The sequence below is a fragment of the Spodoptera frugiperda genome, chromosome 28, assembly GCF_023101765.2.
Source record: "Spodoptera frugiperda isolate SF20-4 chromosome 28, AGI-APGP_CSIRO_Sfru_2.0, whole genome shotgun sequence".
In the NCBI taxonomy this organism is placed as follows: Eukaryota; Metazoa; Arthropoda; class Insecta; order Lepidoptera; family Noctuidae; genus Spodoptera; species Spodoptera frugiperda.
Genome location: NC_064239.1, coordinates 3,235,340 through 3,260,533, shown reverse-complemented (window position 1 = coordinate 3,260,533; position 25,194 = coordinate 3,235,340). Strand labels below are relative to the sequence as shown.

At 35.5% G+C, this 25,194-nt stretch overlaps 1 protein-coding gene across 1 annotated transcript in view; it reads left to right on the top strand.

Annotated features, from left to right (window-relative positions):
• Positions 1-25,194, top strand: part of LOC118265156 (uncharacterized) — a 96,605-nt gene that overhangs the window by 52,994 nt on the left and 18,417 nt on the right. Inside the window, exons 3-4 of the mRNA XM_035577878.2 lie at positions 19,610-19,722; positions 24,136-24,231. Coding sequence (XP_035433771.1) covers positions 19,610-19,722; positions 24,136-24,231 — 209 coding nt within the window. The remainder of the gene's footprint in view (positions 1-19,609; positions 19,723-24,135; positions 24,232-25,194) is intronic.

Here is a 25,194-nt window from a genome sequence, read left to right as displayed (position 1 = left end):
ATATTATCATGCGGTGGCGTTGTGAACCTATCTGTCTGGTCGCGGACATCGTCAAGATGTATCGACAGATTAGGGTGTGCAATGATCACACAGATTTTCAGCGCATATTGTGGCGTGAGAATCCAGATGACGAAATTCAGGTGTTACGTCATTTGCGGGTAACGTTCGGAACATCGTCGGCGCCTTACCTGGCGGTAAGATCATTGCAGCAGTTAGCTCAGGACGAAGGCGCTGAATTTCCTTTAGCAAAGAACCGCGTTCTTTCAGACTTCTACATGGATGACCTTATGACGGGCTGTCAAACCATAGAAGAAGGTGTAGAGATATACAAGCAGATATCGGAGCTACTTAAACGTGGAGGGTTCCAGCTCCAAAAGTGGGCTAGTAATAACAAAGAATTATATAGATTAATTGAAGACGGTCAACAAATACCACAAACACAAGGGAACATGGAACTAAAAACGGATGCAATTTCAAAGATATTAGGTTTAACGTGGGACAAAGACAATGACGAGTTCGTTTATACTATTCAGCTTAATGAGCTAGATTTGCCAGTTACGAAGCGTAAGGTTATTTCGGACATAGCGCGACTATTCGATCCCCTCGGATGGTTAGCACCGATAATCATCACTGCGAAGGTGTTCATTCAACGAATATGGATGACTGGGATCGAATGGGACGCAGAACTACCTGCACCATTGCTAAAAGAGTGGCTTGACTTTCGGAAGAGCCTTTATAACCTTGTTAAGTTTCGTCTGCCTCGTTGGATCAACTCTAGCAAAGAGAACAGGGTTCTAGAATTGCATGGCTTTTCAGATGCATCCAATGTAGCATACGCCGCGGTGGTATACGTTCGCATCATTGATAGAGAAGGACAAATTCATACAACTTTGGTGACTTCAAAAACCAGGGTTGCTCCTGTTAAGCAGGTATCAATCCCTCGTTTAGAGCTCTGTGGAGCTGTCTTACTAGCAAAACTTCTTCAAGAAGTCGCTTCAACTCTAGAAGTTCCCAAACAGCACTTATATGCGTGGACAGACTCCTCCGTCGTATTGGCGTGGTTAAGCAGCCACCCTAGTCGGTGGAAAACGTTCATCGCGAATCGTGTTTCCGAAATACTTACCATTATGGATAGAAGTCAGTGGTCACATGTGTTGTCGTCGGAAAATCCAGCAGATTGCGCATCTCGGGGAGTTAGCCCTTCTGAATGTAGCGACCTGCAACTCTGGAAAAGAGGTCCGGTATGGTTACAGAATGAAAAAATAGACTATAATAGAGGAAATATACAAGAAACTACGTTAGAAGAAAGAAAGATAAAAAGAAAATGTCATGCAACTGCAGTAGAATTTGATGACAGTCTATTAACTAGATTTTCTAAGTTCAGTAGGTTAATAAGAGTAATAGCTTATTGTAGAAGGTTTCTACGAATGAAAGAATCAGAACGTAATAAAATTAAAATAACTACTTGGCTAACTACAAAGGAATTAAATGAAGCTGTACTTACCTGTATCAAACTCTGTCAACTCCAGTCCTTTAGTGATGAAATAGAATCTGTGAAAAAGAACCGTAAATTAAATAAGGGTAGTAGACTTACCTCGTTGAATCCTTTTCTTGACGATGACGGGATCTTAAGAGTTGGCGGCCGCTTGCACCGGGCTTCGATTGATGAGAATATGAAGCATCCCATTTTAATTCCTCACAAATCACACTTTACCAATCTTTTGATTGCAGAGGCTCACGATAGAACTTTGCATGGCGGGCCGCAATTGATGTTGAATTACTTAAGATCCAAATATTGGATAATCAATGCAAAGACTCTCGTTAGGCAACATGTTCATAAGTGTGTAATCTGTATTCGACATTCCACACAAACACATCAACAAATGATGGGTCAGTTACCGAAGGCCAGAGTGTCTGTTCAGAAGCCTTTCCAATGCAGTGGTGTGGATTACGCAGGTCCAATCAGCATCCGAAGCTCTAAAGGTCGTGGTCATCACTCCACTAAGGGTTACATATGTTTATTCGTCTGCATGTCCACTCGAGCCATTCACCTCGAGGTTGTCAGCGACATGACATCTCAGAGTTTTCTTGCGTCTTTCAAGCGTTTTGTAGCCAGACGTGGCCGAGTATTGGACCTGTGGAGTGATAACGGGACCACATTTGTTGGTAGTGCAAAAGAATTGCGACAACTATTCAATGCTGAAAGGTCTGTGGTAGCTTCCGAGATAGCGGATTTCCTTTCTATGAATGGTACGACATGGCATTTCATACCTCCCCATGCTCCAAACTTTGGAGGATTGTGGGAGGCGGGTGTCAAGTCCACGAAGCACCATTTAAAGAGAATTATAGGCACCAGCACATTGACATTTGAAGAAATGACAACTGTGCTGGCTCAAATTGAGGCCTGCCTAAACTCGAGGCCTATCTCTCAGCTTTCTAATAATCCAGAGGATTCGTGTCCATTGACGCCTGGGCATTTTCTCGTGGGTGAACCTCTGGTAACTGTACCTGATGTTAATTATGAAAATTCATCTGTTAGTAATCTGAAGCGGTGGCATCTTACCCAAAAAATGGTTCAAAATTTCTGGCGTAGATGGTCACTAGAGTACTTAACTCAATTGCAGCACCGATATAAATGGACAGATTGTAAGCCTGAACCTGAGATTGGAGACGTAGTTCTGGTGAAGGAGGATGGTCTTCCACCCGCTAGATGGCTATACGGTATCATTACAAATAAACATCCAGGTTTGGACAATATTACTCGCGTGGTAACAATACGGTGTAAAAATAATGAGATTAAAAGACCTATATCTAAATTAATTATCTTACCTGTCAATACTTAGTTATTGTTTATCACTTTATTGATGAAATTTATATATTATTACATAAAGCATGAACTTGTATTGTAGATATAAGGCCCTAGATTTAGATTGTAATGGGTAATCGAAAACGAATTAATTTAAGTTAATATTGTCATGTTTTGGTTGATGGACAGAGCCGTCCATGGTGGGCGGAATGTCTATTCTGTTTACATTTCTTATTTATTTACTATGACAAAAGTCAATGTCAACTGTCAATGTTCTTAGTTTAGTACCTTTATTAAATAATAGATGACACTGTGCCGTGACGTCATTTTCTACATGGCGATGTTAAGAGTCTCCGTCAATATATGACCTGAGCAGTGTTGTATGCAATAAATTGTCTTACTCTGGACACGATTGTTTTATTTCTCACGAGATATTTTTGGGACGTGAACAATCATATAGTCTGAAACCAGATAGTAAGAAAGTAGAAAGCATTTATTTGTTTGTTACGTACTACGTACTATTACATAAACAATCAGATTTACTTATACATAGATTTTATAAAATGTTTATATGGTTACTGCGACTTTGTACGCATAAATAAAAGATTCCCGTTTTTCCCATCCCGTGGGAATTTAAGGAAAACCTCTCTTAGTGCTCCACTACACTCCTTAAGGAACATACATGTCAAGTTTCAGCTTCCTAGATTCAGTAGTTTTGGATGTACGTTGTTTGTCAGTCAATCAGTCATTCAGTCATTTAGTAAGTAAGTCAGTCAGTCATTCAGTCCATCAGTTAGTCAGTCAGTCAGTCAGCCAGTCACTTATAGTAATGGCAAAGTTTTGTATATACAGACAAATACAGCTAGTTACAATCTTAACTCGTAAGTTCAATCACTATGCCAGACAAAATGTCATAAAACTTATAAAGAGGCCAAAAAAATTAAAACAGAAAAAGATTCGTCGACAAATAAATTTATTATGACAGCGATTGTATTTTTACTTCACACGCTACGGAAGCCATTTCTGTCAATAGAAAAGAGCGCATTGTGCAAGCGGAAACAAATAATCTCAAACATTTCCGTCACGATCGAACAATGGACGCGCGACAAAGTTCCTAACGATTTGAATTAAACGATAAACTCACTCGCAACAAAACTAAGCACAGTGAAACCATTTAATTGGGGAAATTAATTATTTTAACAAAATTAGAAGTATGGCACTGTTTTATTTGAATTTTTATTGGCACATGGTATGGCAATTGTAACTGGTGTTACATTGTATATTATATGTGCATCACTCTGTGTGCATCACTATCATCCTCTTCGGTAATTAAACGACGTTATATTAGATATGAAATATGTTTAATTAATTTTATTTCGATTTTTCAAAAAGTCTCAATAGTAGCACTGGAATTATGCCCAGTATATGGCAATAGGCTTTTTATATAGGACTTATAACATAAATGGTTAAAAGTGGGTGTATAGCGGCATTACGTGGCATAATGTGTTCCTCTGCCTACCTCTTCAGGGAAAAAAGGCGTGACGATTAATATAAATTAGATGTATAATATACACGTATTGTCTCCTCATAGGACAAATTCTCCAAAAACGTGACTAGCAATATCTAGATAATTGAAATGTAATTAACGTCAAAATTGTTTCTAGAACTTAACTTCTCACAAATGAACCATCAAAAAATTCTCAAACACACGCAGTTGTTTCGTACAAAAATACTCGACAGAAAATCACGCAATATCACGCCTTACTCCACATGAATGTATCGATTGTACAGCGGCTGGCTGGTAAATTGGAGTAGTGTAATGATACACGAGTTTTCCGACCGTTAGCAAACTGTCAGATGCACTCAGGCACGGAACTACGAACCGATTTGGATACAGCTTTTGGCTTGCCTCGTCGAGCCCCTTTTAGTTGTGTTTTAGTGATGTTCTTGAGTGTTATGGGTTAAGTTTTGAGTGTTTTGCAGGTTAAGTTTGATCAGTTTTAATGTAATTGAAGAAAGGATTTTGGAAATAAGCCTACGAATTATTTCTCTTCAACAATAGATTCGGCGTAAAATTTTATTAGACTTTTATTAGCCATAAATATAATAGACATGTCCACACACTCGACTAATTACATCTACAAAGCCTATATTGTAATTCTATAATGGAATCACAGACAAAATTAAATTCATGATGAACGCAAACAGCAGTGTATACCAACATACATTATGCAAGAGCTACTCTGGCAGTTTGAGCATTCAAACATGGTTGCAGCATTGACCAATCAGAGATGTCTACATCACCTCTGCCCGGCATTGATTGGGCCGGCTATACAACCGTTTACCTTAGAGATCTACGTATGAATTCAAAACCAAAGCAAAAGCCATATACCTACCTAAACCTCATTTCTAAGAAATACGTATTCAGATAGATATTGAAATTGCTATCCATATACTGAATGCTACCAGACCACAGCAAAATCACAATCCATTCATCGGAATGGAAATCATAAAATGAAACCTGAATTTCTCTATTGAAGAATATAAATAAAAAGTATCGAGAATAGAATTGTCCGTCCGCTGCAATTCCCTGTTTCCGTAAGACGAATCGGAATCTCCATTTACGTATAAAGGAAGGAGGGACTCGAGAATTTACATTCCGTCGGTTTTCGGGCGCCCACTTCTTAGAGCAAACAACTTCGAACTAAGTCAACGTTTTTATTAACTGACGTACTTGACAGTGTTTTTTTTTTCACGAAAACACGAGGCCAACACTCTCGCGGCCTATCGTCGAGTATTTATTCTATAATCTCATTTTTCTTAGAACATTGTATGGATAAGCTGTTTTTACGGAGGCGGATTTGGAGGATATTGTACCTTTAGCTGACACTCGCTGTCCAGGGAATGTAATTTGTAGAATATTGTTTTATTTATAAACATTTCTTCGCAATGTTACTTACTAATCTTGACGTCTACGTCTAAGATTAATCTCGTGAAATAACAATACATTTTGTTTTTCATTTTTACAGCTCAAGTAAAGCTTTGTAGTCAAAACAAATTTTAATACGTAGACATGATATTAAACAAGAAATTATGAGAAAGCTTACTCGTGTCTTATCGTTTACAACGTGTAGCCTTGTCTTTTTTGCAAACAATTATATGCCCATGAATAAAATATTAGCTTTGCTACTTTTAAGATAGCGATTTTTTTACTTAAACATTTAATTTCTTACTACTAATCTATAAAATCTACAAAACAATTTACAAAGCTCCCAAGATATGTGTGGACAGGACATAGTAAAGTTTTTGCCGTAATAATTTAATATAGTAGTACGGCACGTGCGGTATGCTCATAGCAATTCGTGACTCCTAACATGAAATGCGGTGGCTTTCCATTAATTCTGTCTAGCCTTGCATCTGGAGAGAATGTCGGTATTTTGTAGATGCAACCACGACACGGTAACAAATTAAATATTACGAGTATATGCGACCGTACCTAAATATACGGATTAAATTACTTAGTGTACCTCAGTTTTTATTATGGATATTGTATTTAAGATTAGATTTCAGAGACAGTTCCATTTTTTAAGTTTATGTAGATTCAAAACTGTCTGTAACATTATTAAGGCTAAAGATCAAAACATACATAACAAGCACAGCTTCGGCTCGGCTTTGGTATGGCGTTTCAAATTGTAGCTACCGCTAGCTACCAGCTTGGATACAGTGTGCCGACTGTGAGCTGCAAGCGCGCTTACGTCGCGCTGACTGCGAGCAGCAACCGCGCGATGCGACGATTTTTATTAGTGCTTGGCAGACGGGCCATGTACTAACAACTACGACTACGCCTCAAGAGAACCGTGCGCTGACCATCCACCGTCGGCTTTTTTGTATTGACGTTAAAATATGTCATACGACATATAATTAAAAGTTCAAATTTAAATGACAAGTTAATTGCAGGTTGGAGCGGTGGTCGTTAAATGTTATGTCCCCTTAGGTGAAGTTACGTTAAACTTAGTAAATAGAAAACATAACATGAATGTAACTCGTACACGATTATACGTCAAATAACAATGAAGATACCGATTAGAAGCAAATCATAGAATATTTCATGGCTCTAATGTACATTTAATCCTCCATCTCACCCACACTACGCAACATCAACAAGAATTATGTACTCGGTAACCACTAGCATATTGCTTAATAACGTAACCGTTGCCTCCAAGCGTAGCTGACATTAAGTGACAACCCTTTTAATGTCAACCCTCAGTGACGAAGCACCCAAGTACACAGTCATAACTTCAGAATGTTACATGTGTAATACAACGGTTAATTTATACTAAAAACATATGTTTTGTAAGAACATAATAATGTTTTGAGAAAGTTTTTAAACATTTTCATCAGAGAGAATAAACAGGAACCGAGAATGTATGAGGTTCATTTACACGTCGGTGTATTATCTTGTAGAAATTGTTCGCGGGGAATTTCGCTCGCGTCGTGTGACGTCAAATGTAATTATTTTAAATAGATTAATGTATGTATAGTAATGACAAGTTTATGTAATTATTTCGCCTCCCCGGAGGCTGTGTGACGTTAAGTGACAACTCTAAATGTAAGCGTTTGTAGCAATTACATGTAGGTACTCGTCAGCGAACACGTGTTCATTAAGTCAGGGCTGTCAAACTGTGCTGTTTTGTTTTAATTAAGAATGTTGAACCTTTTATGTGTTTCAGATGTTTTAATACTTTTAATAGATATGCCATTTAGCGCCTGTTTCACCAACTTCATATAAGTGCCTGATAAACTTATGTGACAGATAGTGCGTAAAAATTACGTTCTTAATTCAAAATTATCTGATACATAGTGGCTATCCAGACATTGTGAAAGCCCTTAACTGAACAATTATAATATGTCAATTTTAGATATAAAGCAAGTATTGGTAATACAAGACGTTCTCTCCGTTTCTTCGTTTGAAGAACCACCATAATCAATATACATTTTACGTGCAGTAACTTCTGCAAATACAGAACAATTAATAATCGCATATTCTTATAGCAGATTACGGGCCCTATATTTATTTTGTATATAAAATTAAACTCTTACAACCCTTGAACCATACATACCCATACGTTCAGGTTTCTAAGTAATTCTAGCGTTCTACTAAAACCTAGTTGGTATAATGAAATTTTATTTTGTTACACGCAAAGCCTTATAATATGAAAATATGTTACTTTTAACATTCCAACGTATTTATTATGTGTAGCTAATGTAGCAACATTTTTTTTCACTAATTTATTTGTGTTGTTAGTCGACTTAATTAAATTTGAACTTTCATGTGAATATTTAGGGTAAAAATTTGCTTATAATGATATAATTAGAAGGAAAATTAACATACGGTACATTTTCTTTACAATAGCTTTTAAAGTTTTTTCGATTAAATTGGTAGATGATTTTTATTTCCGAATACGCTGTAAATAGCACTGTTAAAAGTCGATATTAAAATTAAGCTAGATGAATCAAACTCACAGAGTCTTTAAAGTTCAGACATTATGACAAAAAATAGTTCCAATACTTATAGTACTCACTGGGTGTTGAAACTATGACCACAAGGAAGACGGAGTCACATGCTGCTGTGCATTACTTTGCACAGAGAGGCTCATGAATCCGTCATGAATGCGTCTCCAAGGAGGTGCCATAACAGGCGTTGTGCCAGGGGTGGTCTAAGTACTAAGAAGACCCGGTGCCTTCTTTAGGTGCAGATGTGGTCACCGGGGAGGTTTACATGAGATAAAAATCCTATACTCCGTAGTTTCTTCCTCAAAAAGCTAGGTGCTTTTGAAAGTAGAATTCTAAATTTATTCTCAAAAGCTAATCTATTTAGTGTTAGGTATAAACATAATGATATATCTCTGTCTTCTTTCAACTTCATAACGAAACATTAATCGCACAAAATAACTCTCTTTATAGACTTTACACGAGTAAAACCTTATTAATCCACAACTAAGACCGAAATTGTGCCATTTCCTTTTTACAAAAGTATTTCAAAGGCCTATTATAAAGGAATATAAGTAGATATGGGTTTCTAAATTTTGCCGCTCGTTTCGTTAGCCTAACAACTCTACTCAACCCTTTTACAGCCTCCAGGCTCTTGGGACAACCACTATGTAATTAAGAAATAATATTTTATCTGTGAAATAACGCTACTCAAATGAATTTCAAAGCAATGTTTGTACTTTAGTTTTGTACAGCCGTCCCTTTTGTAAAGACGAAGTTCTTTTATGAAATTATAATTGCTTAATCGTTTTTTGAGTTTGTAATAATAGTGGTTTTGTATTTTCTTTTGTGGGTATAGTGGATGTTTTTAATCAACTTCGTAAAAGATGGAGGTTCTCTGTTTTTGGCCTCTATGGTCAAAATATTTGTATATATGCTCTTTTAGTATTACAGTGATTTTAAATTTTATTACCGTACATTTGTTGTTGCCCCACCAAGTAATCCTCGTTGCAATTATCATTAAAAAGTTCGAAATGTTTTTTATTAATATCAGACCGTTAAAAAGTACTAGTCACAATGTTCATCGTTAACGAAATGACTATTTGAATTAGAATCAATAATAATAATTATAATTTTCAATCCACATGTTTTCATTGACCCAATTTTTTTAATCCACTTCCAATTTCATATGTCATTTTGTTAATCGAGGTCAATTGATCAAGGTATGATACCTTAATGATTCCTCGGGCCCTGAGGGCTGTGATTGGTGATAGTAACTGAGGGACTGGCTTTGATTACATACCTATACATTGCGGTATGTATACCTACTGTCTAGGTTCCAACAGCTGTTATCAATGTCACGTAATAGGGGTGTCTATTGACATTGACGGTGTATAATTCTACTGTTGTACATACATACAATACATAGACATAATATAAAAAACCAAAAGAGTATCACGACTTGCTTTTTTATCGCCGTGGTAATCCTCATGGACTTCTCACGTCACGAAGACAATGAGGGGCTTGTCGGAATCTTTACCTCGTCTTAAACCGCCGGGGCACAACATCAAAGAAAATATCGACATGAAACATTACCAGTAGCATGTAGTAGTACAAAAGAAGAATGAATTGAAAGTATCACAAAAGGTTTATCGACACAATACTAGAATCTCTCACGTGCTTCCTCACCGGAACATACAGCACACTGCTTGACTGGACGTGGTAGGGCGTGGGCATCGTATTTGCACACACGGCTGCACATCAACCTATATATAACCAGTATAAACTGACCGTCGAATGTACTGCAAGTTCTCACAAAGCCAGACCATGATAAACTGGTTTTGTATATCTCGATTTGTGACCATGCACTCGAAATATACATGTTAGAATCGAAATATTATCTGTACTTGGTCACGTCTCTAACCATTTTACAGAACATCGCCTTTTAGAAAGGTCTTATTTGTTAGTAGATAAGAAATGTTTTCGTTTGCCTGCAAAATGGAGTTCAGGTGTTGTTTTAATAAGTTTGGTTCTTATAAAGCAGCAGAATAATGTTCAGCCCATACTCTTCAATGACAACACTAGAATAGAGAGAGCCCTAATACCTATAATATCAAAGTAAATAAATAAAATAGCCTTTAGGTACTGAGGTTCGAAGGGAACAAAGTAAAAACAGCTAAATAATGGCAAAAACCAACGTCATTCTCAATGTAGATTTTGTTAAAAAAACAAGCGAAGCATTGGTACAAACATAGAATAAATATTTAGTAGTTCTAGCACAAATTCAGATGTCAGTACACCTAACCACCATAATGAGTCAATTTCTTCAATAATCGATTTTCAACCCTCTACTTTTAACACGAAAGTTAAAAATTGACTAAAGAACATTGTCTAAACACATTCCGTAACCCAGTTTGACCAAACATTGGTTGCCCAATGGTCTGAATGTTTGGCCAAAACGCAAATTAAGCGGTAAAATGTTTGTGATCATTATCTATGTATACAGTTCTATAGTCAGTTACGTAGTTTTAGATTTAATTAGGTTAAGGTTGTGTCCCTATTTCAATACTCATTAGCAGTAATTGTCTGAAGTTGAAAATTTGTACTGAAACTGAATATATAGGTTTTTTATTGTATAAGCCAGTAAACGAGCTGATGTATCGCCTGATGGAATCTGATGAATATGATGGTAAGCAGTTACCGTCGCCCATAAACACTCGAAACACCAGAGGCGTTGTTGAGAAATCGAGGATTGGGAAGGGGGGTAATTGGGCCTCCAGTAACCACTCACACAAAGAAACACAACGCAAGCGTTTTTTCTGTGACGCCGTGGTATCACTCCGGTCGAGCCGGCCCATTCGTGCCGAAGCATAGCTCTCCCACATATAAAATGATGGTGGTGATGAAAAATAATAACATATTTGTATATTTTATTCTTGTAACGTATATTTTTACTACACAGCAAATACAAACCAACACAAAAAAAGAAAATTAGATCACAAAAAGAAAACACAAAACATAAAAAGAAGGAATAAACAGTCAAATGAAACGAATCTAATTCATTCAAACGACATTCCAATATGGCCTCTTGTCAAACGAACGCGATTACATCAAATATACATTGCTATCGAGTGTTCAGACAGGTTAGAGTGGAACTAGGTCAATGACCCCGCCTCTAATTACGCATTACCTTACAGCTGGAACTTGTTCGCCAGCTGTCCAATGTCCTCGTGAAGTTTTGCAAAGTTTGGCTAGGACGCCTTTGGGAGACCGATTTACTTAAACGACTTCTATAATCCTTGAATGGTAAATGCAATTTGCATTGATAATTTGATGAAAATCTCTGAGTTTCGGTTTCTGTAGGAAATAATCTTTTGTTTTTGGTGGTGTTATAACGTTAAGGATGAGAGATGTGCTATGTAGTTATGCTATGAAGATGTAATAGCTAAGTTGTGAAACTATCTGACCATTTCCACTGATACTAAGCTATATATAAATAGCTATGCGAGTAATATGTGCTATGAAGATGAGAAAAGTGGTGGAAAACTCTGTGGAAAAGCACCCTAATGCGTGATTAATTTATGTTTTCATAAGATTTTAACGTTCAGGTACACACATGTATGTACTTGTACCTAACAAGTAAACATACTACCTATTTCTTTATATTTATGGTTCTGAGAATTTAAACATGTTCGAACCAAAAAAATATCCGTCTCCATTATATTATAATCATTTAATACTAAACTTTATATAGATACATCGATAGTGCAAAATCCAAAACCAGCAATTTTAGCGATCCCTTACACGGTGAAAAAAAGGTTGACCCCTTAAAACATATACATATATGTTCCTGTACATGAAAAATCTTCCTATTTCTGTAATCAGAACATTACCCAACTGAGATTCAAAGCCAGTGCTCGGTGAGGTTATGAAATGTAATCCATCACCCGGGGCCCAGTGCGTACGTCACATGTCTTGGAAATTTTTGATTCTGTACTCATTCGTTTTTGCATTATTTATTATGAGTTTGAGTGAGTATGGTAAATGGGAAAGTGGGTTGTAACACCATGAGTATTTTTTCAGGGAAAGTTACAAGTGTTTTTGTTTATCATTTTAAGCTTTATGGTTTAGTATCTCTGCTTTATGATTAAATGAGGACTATCGTTTTAGAGTTCACCAGATGACACTTATGTTGCCTGTATTTAAATCATTCTAGCTGCTAAAAATTATATAGTCCAATAGTTGAAGAACTAATTCTCTGTTGGGCAAGATCTATCTCTATTCCCACAGCATTTCTTCACGCAAAATTACAGTATTTTATTCAGAATATCAAGAAAAGGAATAAACATAAGTTACTATACTGCAACTGACTAAAATATGGAAATCTTTCCAACAACATAAAAATGGAATATGCATGTTGTACACACATAACAATTTAGTAGAGAAAGCCGTGAACTTACAGCTTTCTTATAAATAATTGTAATTACAGATACTTGTAGGCTTAATGAGTGTTTCTAATATTTTTGCTGCTGATTGATTATGAATAATGGCGTCGCGGGCCACGCTCCGTTCACAACACGATTCTCAAAACATTAGGCTGTGGGTATACAAGCGGAAAAGTTATTAAGGCACATTTTTCTTTCTGTTTCGTAGAATATCTGACAATAGCAGATGATTATATACAACTTTGCCGTGGATATTTAAGTGTGGGAGAATAGTTTTAGTACGTTATACGTTTAGAGTTAATAGTTTTAGTACCGGTAAACTATGGCAACTTTACCGGACCCTTGGCAACTTTACCATACTATAGGTATTCGGTATAAACTCATTTATCTAAAAATCTACCCACTAGAATTCTGTTTTATAATAGTAGTATTTTTTAGACATTAAAAGGAAATATTTACTATATTTTGCGTAGACGCAAGACTGTTATGATGCCAGTAATGGCCGTCACAGTGTAGTACGAGAAAATGTGCTAAAAGTTAGTAGTTCCTAAATTGTGCTTACAGAGCCTTAATTATTTGTCACAGGTGAGTGAAATTTTGATCTTGTATGTATAATATAGTTGGGATTACTGTTGTAATGTCAGCAATTGCTTTTTCTTTAATTTATTGATAAATAATCGCTTCGGTAATGTTGACACAGGTTAGGTAAAGTTGCCACGGCCCGCTTTGTGGCAACTTTGCCTACAGTTAGGGTTGGCAATAAATGTTTTTTTCTTGTTTGTGTGTATGTAACCATTTTCGAATACCTAAATTTCACAGCATAATAGTGAATATCCTGGATGATAAGTTATAATGTATTTAATAATACCTTTTGTTTTAGAGCCAAAATGGCTCACATGAAACAAAACCGCAGAAAACTCGGAGCTAGACAATATAAAAAGTATACGAAAGTAATGTTAAAATTAGCTATGGAGATAGTGAAGTCAAAAAATTAAAAAGTCAAATGTTTAAACATCATTTTGTAGTCTTTTTTTACAATTTTAAACATAAATACTTAAAATTTTAGAACTTAATTTAGTTTAAAAGGGAACAATATTTTTGTCAGATATTTATGCTTTTTTTTACTTTAGGTTTAAGGTTTATAATTTTTTTTTTAAATATACATGTCATAAAAAAATTCTCATTTTTTGACAACCCCGAGCGTAACAAATTATTTGTATGTAAATTACGATGAAACCCGTGGCAACTTTCCCGAACGTCTGTGTAGCCGTTATCTTTATAGATTTCCTCATATTGTTTGCATTATAATACGAAGAGGTCCTAGATGAAGCCCTCTGTACCTCAACAACTCTTTAATATGCAATACACGATGAATACGGCGCGTAGGTAAAGTTGCCAAAAATTTGGTATCTTTACCCATGTTGTTTTTTCTTTACTACGGCTAAAGTAAGCGTTTGTATATAATGACGATTACGGTAAAGTGAGCCAGATAGACTACAATTATAAATATATAGTTTTGGTTTCTATGCGTCTTATGGTTAAAAATATATTTCGATTTTTGTTCCAAAATATGGTAAAGTTGCCATGTTTTACGGTACATTATTTAGATAAGTGTGGGAAGGCCATGCTTTGGCACAATAGGCCTGTGTCGTAAATTTCAAAAATGGCTTATTTCGATAGTTTAGTACCTGTATTACCCCAAAAAAATAATATTTCATGATAAAACTTATATTTAAAGCACATATTTTAAGTTTGAATAAAATATTTTTAAACTGATGTAAAAACACAAGAAAGTGTCATGGCGTCGTGAAGGACGTCACATAGTGGCAAAGAGGTATATCACATTAAGGCGAATGTTTGTTTTGTTTAAATAAAAATGGAAACTTCGTATTTTAAAAGCTGTATAGTGCCCCAGTGTATAAGTACAAGTATAAAAACTCCGACTAAATTATTCATACGTGTTCCGGTCAAGAAAAATATGCGAAAAAGTGGTTAAAACTGGCAAGGAGGACTGATGCTCATAGTTTACCAACGACATCGAGAATGTATTTTTGTGAAAATCATTTTGATGTAAGTATTATTTAATAAAGTAGTGACTACATATTCAACTAGTAAATCTTAAGAAGAACCAAAGCTTTTTGGTTTTAAATTACAATGCAATTGCATTTTGCATTGTATTGTGTTAAACAGTCTTCATATTTTTCCAGTTGCTAAACGATATGCTGAATTATACAGAGTACCATATTATGGGAACGGTATCTTATGTACGAATGAAACCAGGTTGTTTACCACGTAAATTTGAATGTCAAGAAGACAGAAGAAAACGAAGCTGCACCAGTGCAGAGCGGCCATACATGATAAAAAAACAGAGAATGTCTACAATAGCAGAGTATCTTCAAGAAAGTTGTACACCTAGCACTTCCAATGAACTGCTAGAAAGTTGTACACCAAGTACTCCCCTAGAGCAACAACCTCAAACAAGTTCAGCAGGTATGTACCTTATAAACTTAATAAATTATATCACATAACACATATTAGGCCGGCGAGGATTGAACCCAGGCCTCCCAGACGCAACTCTGGTGCCTAAACCGAAAACCAAAAACATATAAATATTCTTCAAACTCAGATTCATACTCAAATTCTAAATAGATGCTTAATATCATGCACAGCTTCTTTTGATTCTAATCTTATATCTTATAATTTTTGCAGGTTTTCAAACCATTGAAGAAAATACACCAAACATGATATATAAGCCGACAGCAGATAAATCCATTCAAGTAATCTTTACACATAAATATAGAAGTAAGGCGATCCAGACCCATGTGAAAACAATAGATCAAGCAATATCACCTCTGAAGCCATCTATGACATCTAGTACTACATCCCCATTTAAAGTAACAACCTGTAAAAAATCAAGACCTTCATCATGTATGCTAAAGAAGATTACTAGAAATATACTGATTCCAGAAGAACAGTCTGACAGTGATATTTCTCTATACACACCATCTGTAATAATCAATAGCACTCTCAACTTGTCTAAACACGATAATAATAGCAAAAAAACGAAGTGGCTTGTACTGTTGTATGGAAATCTTAACCAAACGTCAACAACAACAATGGCGCATATCACTATGTGACGTCATACGTTCTGATTGGCGTTCACGGCGGAGGGACGCGTGGTGTATTTTTTTGATTTTGTATTTGTAAAAATAACAATAATCTTATTATTTTGTGAGGAATTATGCCGGTTTTCCTTGATTAAATATCACAATTTACGCCTAGAAACATTCATCCATTGATTTCATTGTTAGTTGACACAAGCCTATTAGGCCAGCTCGACTTCACAGAAAACCGACGTGAAACAACGCTTGCGCTGTGTTTCGTTGTGAGCGTGAAGTTACTGGAGGCCCAATTAACAATCTTCCCAATCGCTGATTCTCAAATAACCCTAAAATTCCTTACCCCCAAAAGGCCGGCAACGCACTTGAAACACCTCTGGTGTTTCGATTGTCTATGGGTCGCGGCGATTGCTTTAGGTGATCCGACGGCTCGGCTACCAGCTTAAAACATAAAAAAAATAAAAACTAAACTAATGCATTGAGCATTAGTTAATTATATAAGCTTCCTACTATTAAATGCTAAGCAATTTTATGTAAAAGAGAGTTACAATGTAAACCCTTTTCCTCATCTATATTTCACTTATCCCTAATCCTTATAGTGTGTTCACAGCTTTACGTATTTTAGTTTGTCACGATCCATTAAGTTCTGTCGTGTTTATTATTTTCTTTATTTTCGTAATATTCGCGTCACGAAATTATAATGTTGGTTATTTGTTTTCTTTTTTCGTATTGAAAACTTTTAGCTGATGACTTTATACAATACATTTGTATTGATATGGAATCAATAACTATATATGTAATTACTTAGGTAGATAATATAGTATTGTCAAAGCATTTCATATATGGTAAAGAGGATGGTAGACAATTCAGGTGACTGAAAGGTTGGCGTATACCTTGGTAGAAGGTTAAGCATTGCCATTCAACGTGGCAATGCTGGTAGAGTTTTGGGTATCATACGTTACGAATCCGATGAGGACTATTTCTTTGACGATATAAGTTAGATTAATTTTTTTAATAAGATATTTTTTAAGTTATACGTATTTTAGTCTTAGTTTTTAATTTAGTAGGCACGTAGATAATTGATATCGATTCCTAAACCTCGTCCTCGATAGCCGTTTCACCACTTGAACAAAGTATAGCTCGTGATACAAGTTTAATAAATAGATTCAATTTTAATGTTCAGAGCAAAACCCCGTTAACAAAACAATCATAATAGCAATTCAATAGTATCTATAAGGATAAAAGTCCTAGAAAAAATAAATACTGATCTCTTGTATAACAAATGTATCCAATAAAGTAATTTTCCTTCCACTGTCTGCCATCTGCTACCAACCAGTTTTTGTTAAAGGTTTTTTCTACGCTTTAATAGCTTACAGTTATGATATATTTATTTTCACTGTCTTGTTCTGTTATTGTAACGGGTAGAAATTGGTTTTGCGCATTAGACATTTTTATAATAACTGTGTAGAAAGCTGCGCTACGTCGCCACGTCTACACGTAAGCACCGTACGCTCATGATGAGGAGTTCCTCTGTAACTCGAAACTAGTTAAGCTTTTTCTCCAAATATTTACTTAAGTAAACGGTGATATTCAGTTAAATTAGACATTTGTTTGTGAGTTAATAGTTTCCTATAATATTTTTAGTTTTATATTGAGTTCCATCATTAGTAAGAAACTGTTTCTGTCTACTCGCCTCGCCCAAGGCGCGAGAAGCCATTAGATAATTTCCTTTTTAAAAAAAGGTATCAAGATCTCGCTGAAGTTAAGTAAGAAAAAAATGTGTTTTGATCCAACAATCAAGTAAAATACCTTATTTTCACCTCTTGAACCAACCTATAACATCACTTCGCATTCTAACACAATAAATTTCAACATCACCTCACTACAGAAACAGTAAACACCAACCAATCAATACGTTAACCGCTAAACGAGAATTACCTTCGAAATAATCTTCAATCCTACGAAAATCGTGATTAGCAGAGGTTGAAATTTAGATAGAGATTAAATTTACACCGGTTTTACTGCTCCCGATCTCGGGGGGCGACGTGAAATATAGCGTCATTTAGCGACGGTAGGCTGGCACGGGAAAGTGATCATCATAAAGTCGGGCCTAGCTCTAAACCCCGTCACATACTACCTTTAGGAACAAAAGTTTTAAAGACGTTCTTTTGTACACAATTTATGATCGCTGAAATGAAAGGATTTTTTATTAAGAACGATGTTCATTGTTCTCGTACCTGCCTTTATTTGAATATTGTGTGTGAGGTTGTTATTTTTGGCTAGATTAGATTTTTAATTTTGTTTTTTGTAATATGACTCTGCTGAGTCTATCGTTGATGGCATTTTGGATTTTTGATTTATCTGTATCTGAAAAGCGTGGAGACTTGTTTAATAGTGCATTACTACATTTTTTTAAACAGACTAAAGTCTGTTGAATTGCCGCTGAAGGCCTGCTGGGTTGGCGGGGCTCTGACTCGAAGAGCAAAAGTGGTGTAGTTTTTAGTTAGTAAGAGTATGACACTCCCTCTCGCCTCACTCAAGGAGGGAGAAGATATCAGGTAATTTTCCCCCTCAAAAAAAAACCTAACGAATTAATAAACATAACGTGTGATGTCTAAATGAATTTTCAGAAAACGCCAACAAAAACTAGTATCACCTTTACTAATACTTATACAGGATGTGGGTTGAAAAATTATAAACATAACTGGCACCATGTGTCGTGATCTTAACTTTCATGTCTCGTTACCTCACCTCTTGAGGTAGAGGTAATATCTGTTTTTTTTTTTATTTGTTTAGTGCTAACGTTTTCTGAGAAAATATTTAAATACACCTGTCTACATAGCTTCATGAAGTAAGCAAGTTAACGTATGTATAATAAAATAGTTGTCTTAACATATTCTTGGTAAAAGATTTAGCAAAAATAATTCCTGGACAATGGACAAAGCCTTGTGTTGTTATAATATGAACAGAAAGCTTTTACGAGGAAAGTAGGGGATAATATAGTTATTTGTAAGTCGTGTCTTACTTGTAATGGTCTATTGTCAAAGTTAATAGAGAATATTTTGGCACGTGGAAATGTTGTGTTGATTATAGTAATGTGTATTTTGTGTTTATTATGTTAATACCCTTTTTAGTGGGGAAAGTCATTCAATGACTCGTGCCGCCTTGGGTGAGGCAAGAGGGTAGTATCAGACTCTTAAGGACTAATAACCATCCTGTTCCTATTACTGCTGATAACCCATTAAGTTATCCGCAGTTCCAGGTCGGGCATCAGCCTAACTGGGCCCCATCTGTGTTGATCAAACCACAAGAGATGCGCGCGAAACGCATTACATTATACCTACTATTAATATTATGCATTATATTATGAGTTGTAATCACAAATTAAAAAAGAAATCATTATCGGCTTGTAATTTCTTTCGTGAAACTATTTACTCTTCCAATGTACCCATCGCTTAGATCACTCGTAATACTGACAAATGATTGATGTTAAGTAACATGGGAGTAAATCGTATCAATAACTTATTATTTCTCCATTTTCAAACGTATTAATAGAATCAAAAGTTATCTCGCCAATTTAAAAAGTACAACACCCAAAAAATGTTCTTTACCAGTACCTACGATACGGTATTGCGTTTATTTCAATACATCTACCAAATAGAACTAAGATACATCTATTAATTTATAAACCAATTTCAATTTTGAACCAAATGTATAATGAAATTAATATTAATTTCCGTTGTCGACAGTGGCAGGCATGTCTGAGGTGTGGGTGGAGTTGAATGCGCCACGTTTTGTGGTGCACCGCCATAGCGCCAAGCTACGCTGCGAACACAATGTTGATCCTGAATCACTCTATAAGGTATAAATTGTATTATATTCTACACTTAATTAGTATTATTGCTGCCTTTTACTTTGTATTACATGTGTAAGATTTCTTATTCTTTACTTTTCAAATGCACTGTCTATTTATGTTACATTTTTTTTTCTATTTTAGAACTAGGTTCTGCCAGCGGTTTTGCCCGCGTACCCGCGCAATAATAACCAACTAGTGGTCGCCTAGTGGTTGAAATTCAACCATATACGATTTAATTTACAATACCACTTAACATACGTTCAAGGATAATTTTTATTTAACTCAAACTCAAACAAACTCTTTTATAAAACTATTCATATGAGACGTCAATATCATCGCAATGTCTATCGATTTTGACGTTTTGTCAAATACGATCAGATACTATGCATGTGTGTGTAATGTTTTATTTATTGATTTAATGTACTTTATAAGCATTATTTTTGAAAAATATTAGCGTTCTGCACTTCTCCTACACATAAACTATAAGTGTACCAAATTTTATGCTCCTACGTCCGCGCAATTTTCGTAAAAAGCGGTCCAAAGTTTTTGCATCACGTATTAATATATAGATAACATATAGACCTTATTCCAGACATATATTTGCTTAAGAACATTGCATTACTACATTTGGCAGCAAAAAAATGCCACTAGCGTTATAAGGACCAATTCTATTTATCAATCTAATTATTTAAATACCTAATTAGTTATTAGGAGTGACAAATAATATGTATGAGTAATTGGAAAGTTTTAAAAGTAATTAAACTGCTATCATAGGACATGCTTAACCAATTAATAAAAAGAGACAGAAAACATTTCTCAAGAAATAAAAAAGCTACGTCATGAGAAGTGGCTCTATTTCTTTGCCTCCCTTCTTCCCAAGTGTAACTTACCAACTCCAAAATAATTCCGATTGTATACTCTGATTAAAACACTTTACTTAAGGCTGCTTAAGAACAGAGCAACACAAACTAATTCTATTTCGACAATGTAAGTAAGTAAGGGTTTAAATAGAACCTCTTAAATGGTTCTGTCTTTAAACTAGAGCAAAAGCTGCTTACGTTTTCGTCTACATGTGAGTATGGTTGGGTATGAAGACAATTTAAAGTGTATATTAGTGTGTATTGTCGTCTGTAGAAGCTGTTTCATAGAAATGGAGTAATGAAGTATGCTAAATTTAGAGTAACTGCGTAGGTTCTATGAATACTCTTACTATTATAACGATGTTTCATCAATTTTAAGTAACCTATGTTTTACAAAAATTACACGAATATCTTCACGCCTTTTAGCCTCCGAAAAAAACTCAGTAGTACTTTACCCGAACCGGAAATCGAACCCAAACCCTGTTGCCCGGCAGTCGAAATTACGTCCACACAAAAAATCTTAATTTTTACTGTTAGAATTATTGCTCCCGAGACATAACAATAAAGAAACTATATTTTATGATGAAAATAAAGACATAAGCCGCTTATGGTTCAGTTCCTTGAGAAATCCTCCCAACTACTAATATTGACTTCACGGTTGGTGCGGTGGCTGCCGTGCAACGTGTCGCGGGTTCGATTCTCACACGGAAAACCCTCTGTGTGATTCACAAATTGTTATTTCGGGTCTGGGTGTCACGTGTATGTAAAATTGTATGTTTACAAACGCACGCACTACACAGCAAAAAATCCTGGGTTGTGGAACAACGTCTTTAAAAAAAAACAAAAATAAATATAATACGACGAGAAAAACGCATTTATCGCCAATTCCAAATCATAAATAAAATTCATATAATTACTTATTTCTTTAATAAAATCGCTACTTTAATTTCAAATAAAACATTCGTTTTGTATTGTTACCCGACATTATCCGTATAAAAAGGCACGCAATTCCGTCACCTTGAACATTTCGGTTATAGACTCAGTAATTAAAACATGGCCTTTCGTCTACTATCAGATATCTTTCAACAAAATCTAGGAACAAAGTCGGGGTTGTCTTTGTAGCCTTCGAACAATGGAAACTACTTAATGTTTGGTTTAGGCTCGCTTTTATTATAATGAGTATTAAGTAATATAATAGAGATGTTCAGCTAGCTTAGTCTAGTTGACTTAATTAGAGGCAGGCTGTACGACGTCGCCACGTCTGCGCACGCTGCTCGTGATGAAGAGTTCCATTTTTGTATTGTATTAAAAAAAAAACTTTGTCCCACACTAGGATGTTCTCCTGTGTCAATTACAAACATACAAGTTTACATACACATCACACCCAGACCCAGAACAACAATTTGTGGATCACACAAAGAGTTGCTTCGTGCGGGAATCGAACCCGTAACAGCTGGTTGCCCAGCCACCGCACTACGTCAACCCCATCGTATGCTTATACAACATAATACATTACACATTGGTAATTGTAAAAAAAATTATCTTACTAATACGTAGGAATCTACATACTTATTTACGATTTGTTTTAAATTATTCTTTATTTGAGCTTCGAGATTGAGCTACTGATATACTGAGCTCATTATGTAACATAACAAAGGCTTGTTATTACATGCACACATTCATATTTCAAGTTACTAATGACGTTTTTTACAACCTCGTTAGTCAAGTAATCGATTGCATAATGCAACCACCGATTACATATTTTTTAAGTGTAGGACCGCCATGCTTTAGCACGAGTGATGATACTACGGCCTTACAAAAATGCGACGTGAAACAACGCTTGCGTTGTGTTTCGTTGTTTGAATAAGGTTACCGGAGGTCCAATTAGGTAATTCCGCCTCCGGTCCCTCCTAATCTTCCCAATCCCCGATTCCCCAACAACCCTTAAATACCTAACCCCCAGAAGGCCGGCAACACACTTGAAACGCCTCTGGTGTTTCGGGTGTCCATGGGCGAGATCCGTCTGCTCGTTTACCAGCTCATACCAAAAAAAAAAATTCATACAACCTTTATTTCACTTGTTTTGATTTAAAAATGTTTAGTACTGCATAGATATCACTATATTTGAAAGTATGTATAAGTTTTCGGATAGTATCATTTCCTTATCCTTTTATTCAAGTAAATAAATGATAAGAGAATAGTCCTAATGCTTCTGATAATAGAGAAAACAGTGAATGCACTAACGCTACACACGTTAAATCGGCCTAGACCGGATTGTTCAAGGCGGATTTGCGTATACGAATTCCGAATTCCAAATCGTATTTGAAATTCAAAGTTCGAAGTTTGGAACTCTATTGAGCGTTGATGGAAAATCGTTTAAAAATAAAATCTTAGTGGCCAGTTATTTAGACAATATTTAAAACAATTTGTTAGTATGTATTAGTTTTATTTCATTTGGTAATTGCTCCACCATATTATATTCGGTAAATAAAGCCATAATGTATTTTAGTTCGTGCTACTAAAAGTCTTGAATACTAATGTCTACTAACTTAACCAATTAACTACCTACACAATATAGTTTCTTGCGTACACCACTAAACGTTTGTGGTGCGAGTTCCAATTCAACATCTCGAGAAGTTCCTCAAGGCAGAATTTTGGCCGAAGGGTGTCATATACCGACGTTTTCGAGGCAGGCTACGTGACACCGAGCAGCGTAATACGACGCCACGCATCGTCACATCGTGTGACCTCAATAATTAATATCATAATTATGTATTTATAGTATTGTATAATATGTTTTAGTATAGTATTATTGTATTAATATGGGCCTTCGTTGCCTGATGTAAATCAATAAATAAAAAATAAATAAATCCCAACTACCCAACTCTATAATCCTTAATAGAAAAATCCAGGGACACTTTCGCAGCACACGATAAACTTCATTATTCCTAACGCACTAATGAGGAGATTCGCATGTACTACGCACATAGAGACGTACTGCAATCGATTGTTATTAGCCGAGAGACCGAAGTTCTTGGAATTAATACGATCCAGTTTTACGACGGTATCCCAGTGTCCATTCTCTTCGGGATATTGATTAAAAACATACAAACTGAGACGTGAATTGTCGTGCTTTGATTGTTTAGTCCCCACAGTCTGGTGGTGCCTGAATAAATAATTCTGTCCTTCCTTTCGGGTTGGTTTTGATAGATTTGCGTTTAAGTCTTTATCGATGTTTTGATAGAACATTGCATAGTACACTTTAAACAACTGAATAGTGGACGTTAGACCCTCTTTAGAACGGTCTTATTCTCGACAGCGATAAGCGCTTTAAGTATCTAGTAAGAACACTAAATAGGAGCATCACTGAGAATAGATTGGACAATGGACATAAATATAAGTGAAATATAGATGTGCACCCCTGCCTACCTCTTTGGTGATTAAGAACACTTTTAACAACTTACCACTAAAACAAATATTTATTTACCTCATAAAAATCTCAACGAAAAATCTTCAAAGTAAATAAATGAAAGCTAAACTTCGCTAACGTTCCTTGCAGGTGGTGTTTTTCAAGAACGGTCAACGCATCATGAAGTTTGTGAGGGGGAGGGATCCCCCCTTCGAACTTTACAACGTCACCGGCGCTGACATCAGTGTAAGTCAACTTTAATTGCCACTCTGTTGTCTGTTTGCCCTCTCTGGCAAATATCTTTATTGGATTCTCGACTTTATTGTTTTGTTTGATATAAAGTTGAAAATTAAATGAAAAAATTAACATGAGAAAATGTTTCTCTGCTGGCGACCATACTTTATAAATAGTAGCTTTAGTAATATTAGTAGAACTTTGTTTAAACAGAAAGACGTATGGAAGATTCATAATAATTGTCTCTCCCCATGGGAGACAGGCGTAAGGTTATGTATATAATATGTATGTATGTTGTTGAAACAAAATCATTATTTAAGGTTTCATTTCATGAGAGATAGGTTTAGACGCTTCCCTAATGATGCTAAGGCTGTATTAGTATGGAACGAGCTAATTTCTGTACACTAAGATGCGATGTCATACTACCTACCCTCTAGGAATTCGTATACCTATAAAAAAAAAAACAGAAATATTAAAAAAATACTTTCCCTTTTTACTTTGATAAAAGTGAGAATCGAATCAACAAGCTCATTCATTGCCTTTATAAACTAAACTTAGATTTGCTTATAATTGTTTCAATTTTGTTTCTAATAGTTCTAATTGAAGGCGGTAATTTAATAGTCCCAATAATGGTTTACTAGATAACTTACTTCACTTAGTTTACTTAGACAGACTATAACAATTAAACCCCACAGCGTTGGGTTAGGCCACTAACCTATTGATCCGAACTTTAATTTGGTACGAAGGCCTGAAAGAAATTATTGTAATTAGAATTCTATAGCCCTAAAAAGGTGAAAGGACCATAATAGGGTAGATGACTAATTTTTATATGAATGGTCGTCTTGTAGATTATTTTAAAATAGTAGACACGTATTTTTATATTCTTATCGTAACGAATACTTTCGGAGATATATCAATTTGAAATATCGCGTGAAGTCACTTTTTGGTACATTTTATACGTAGAAATGACGTATT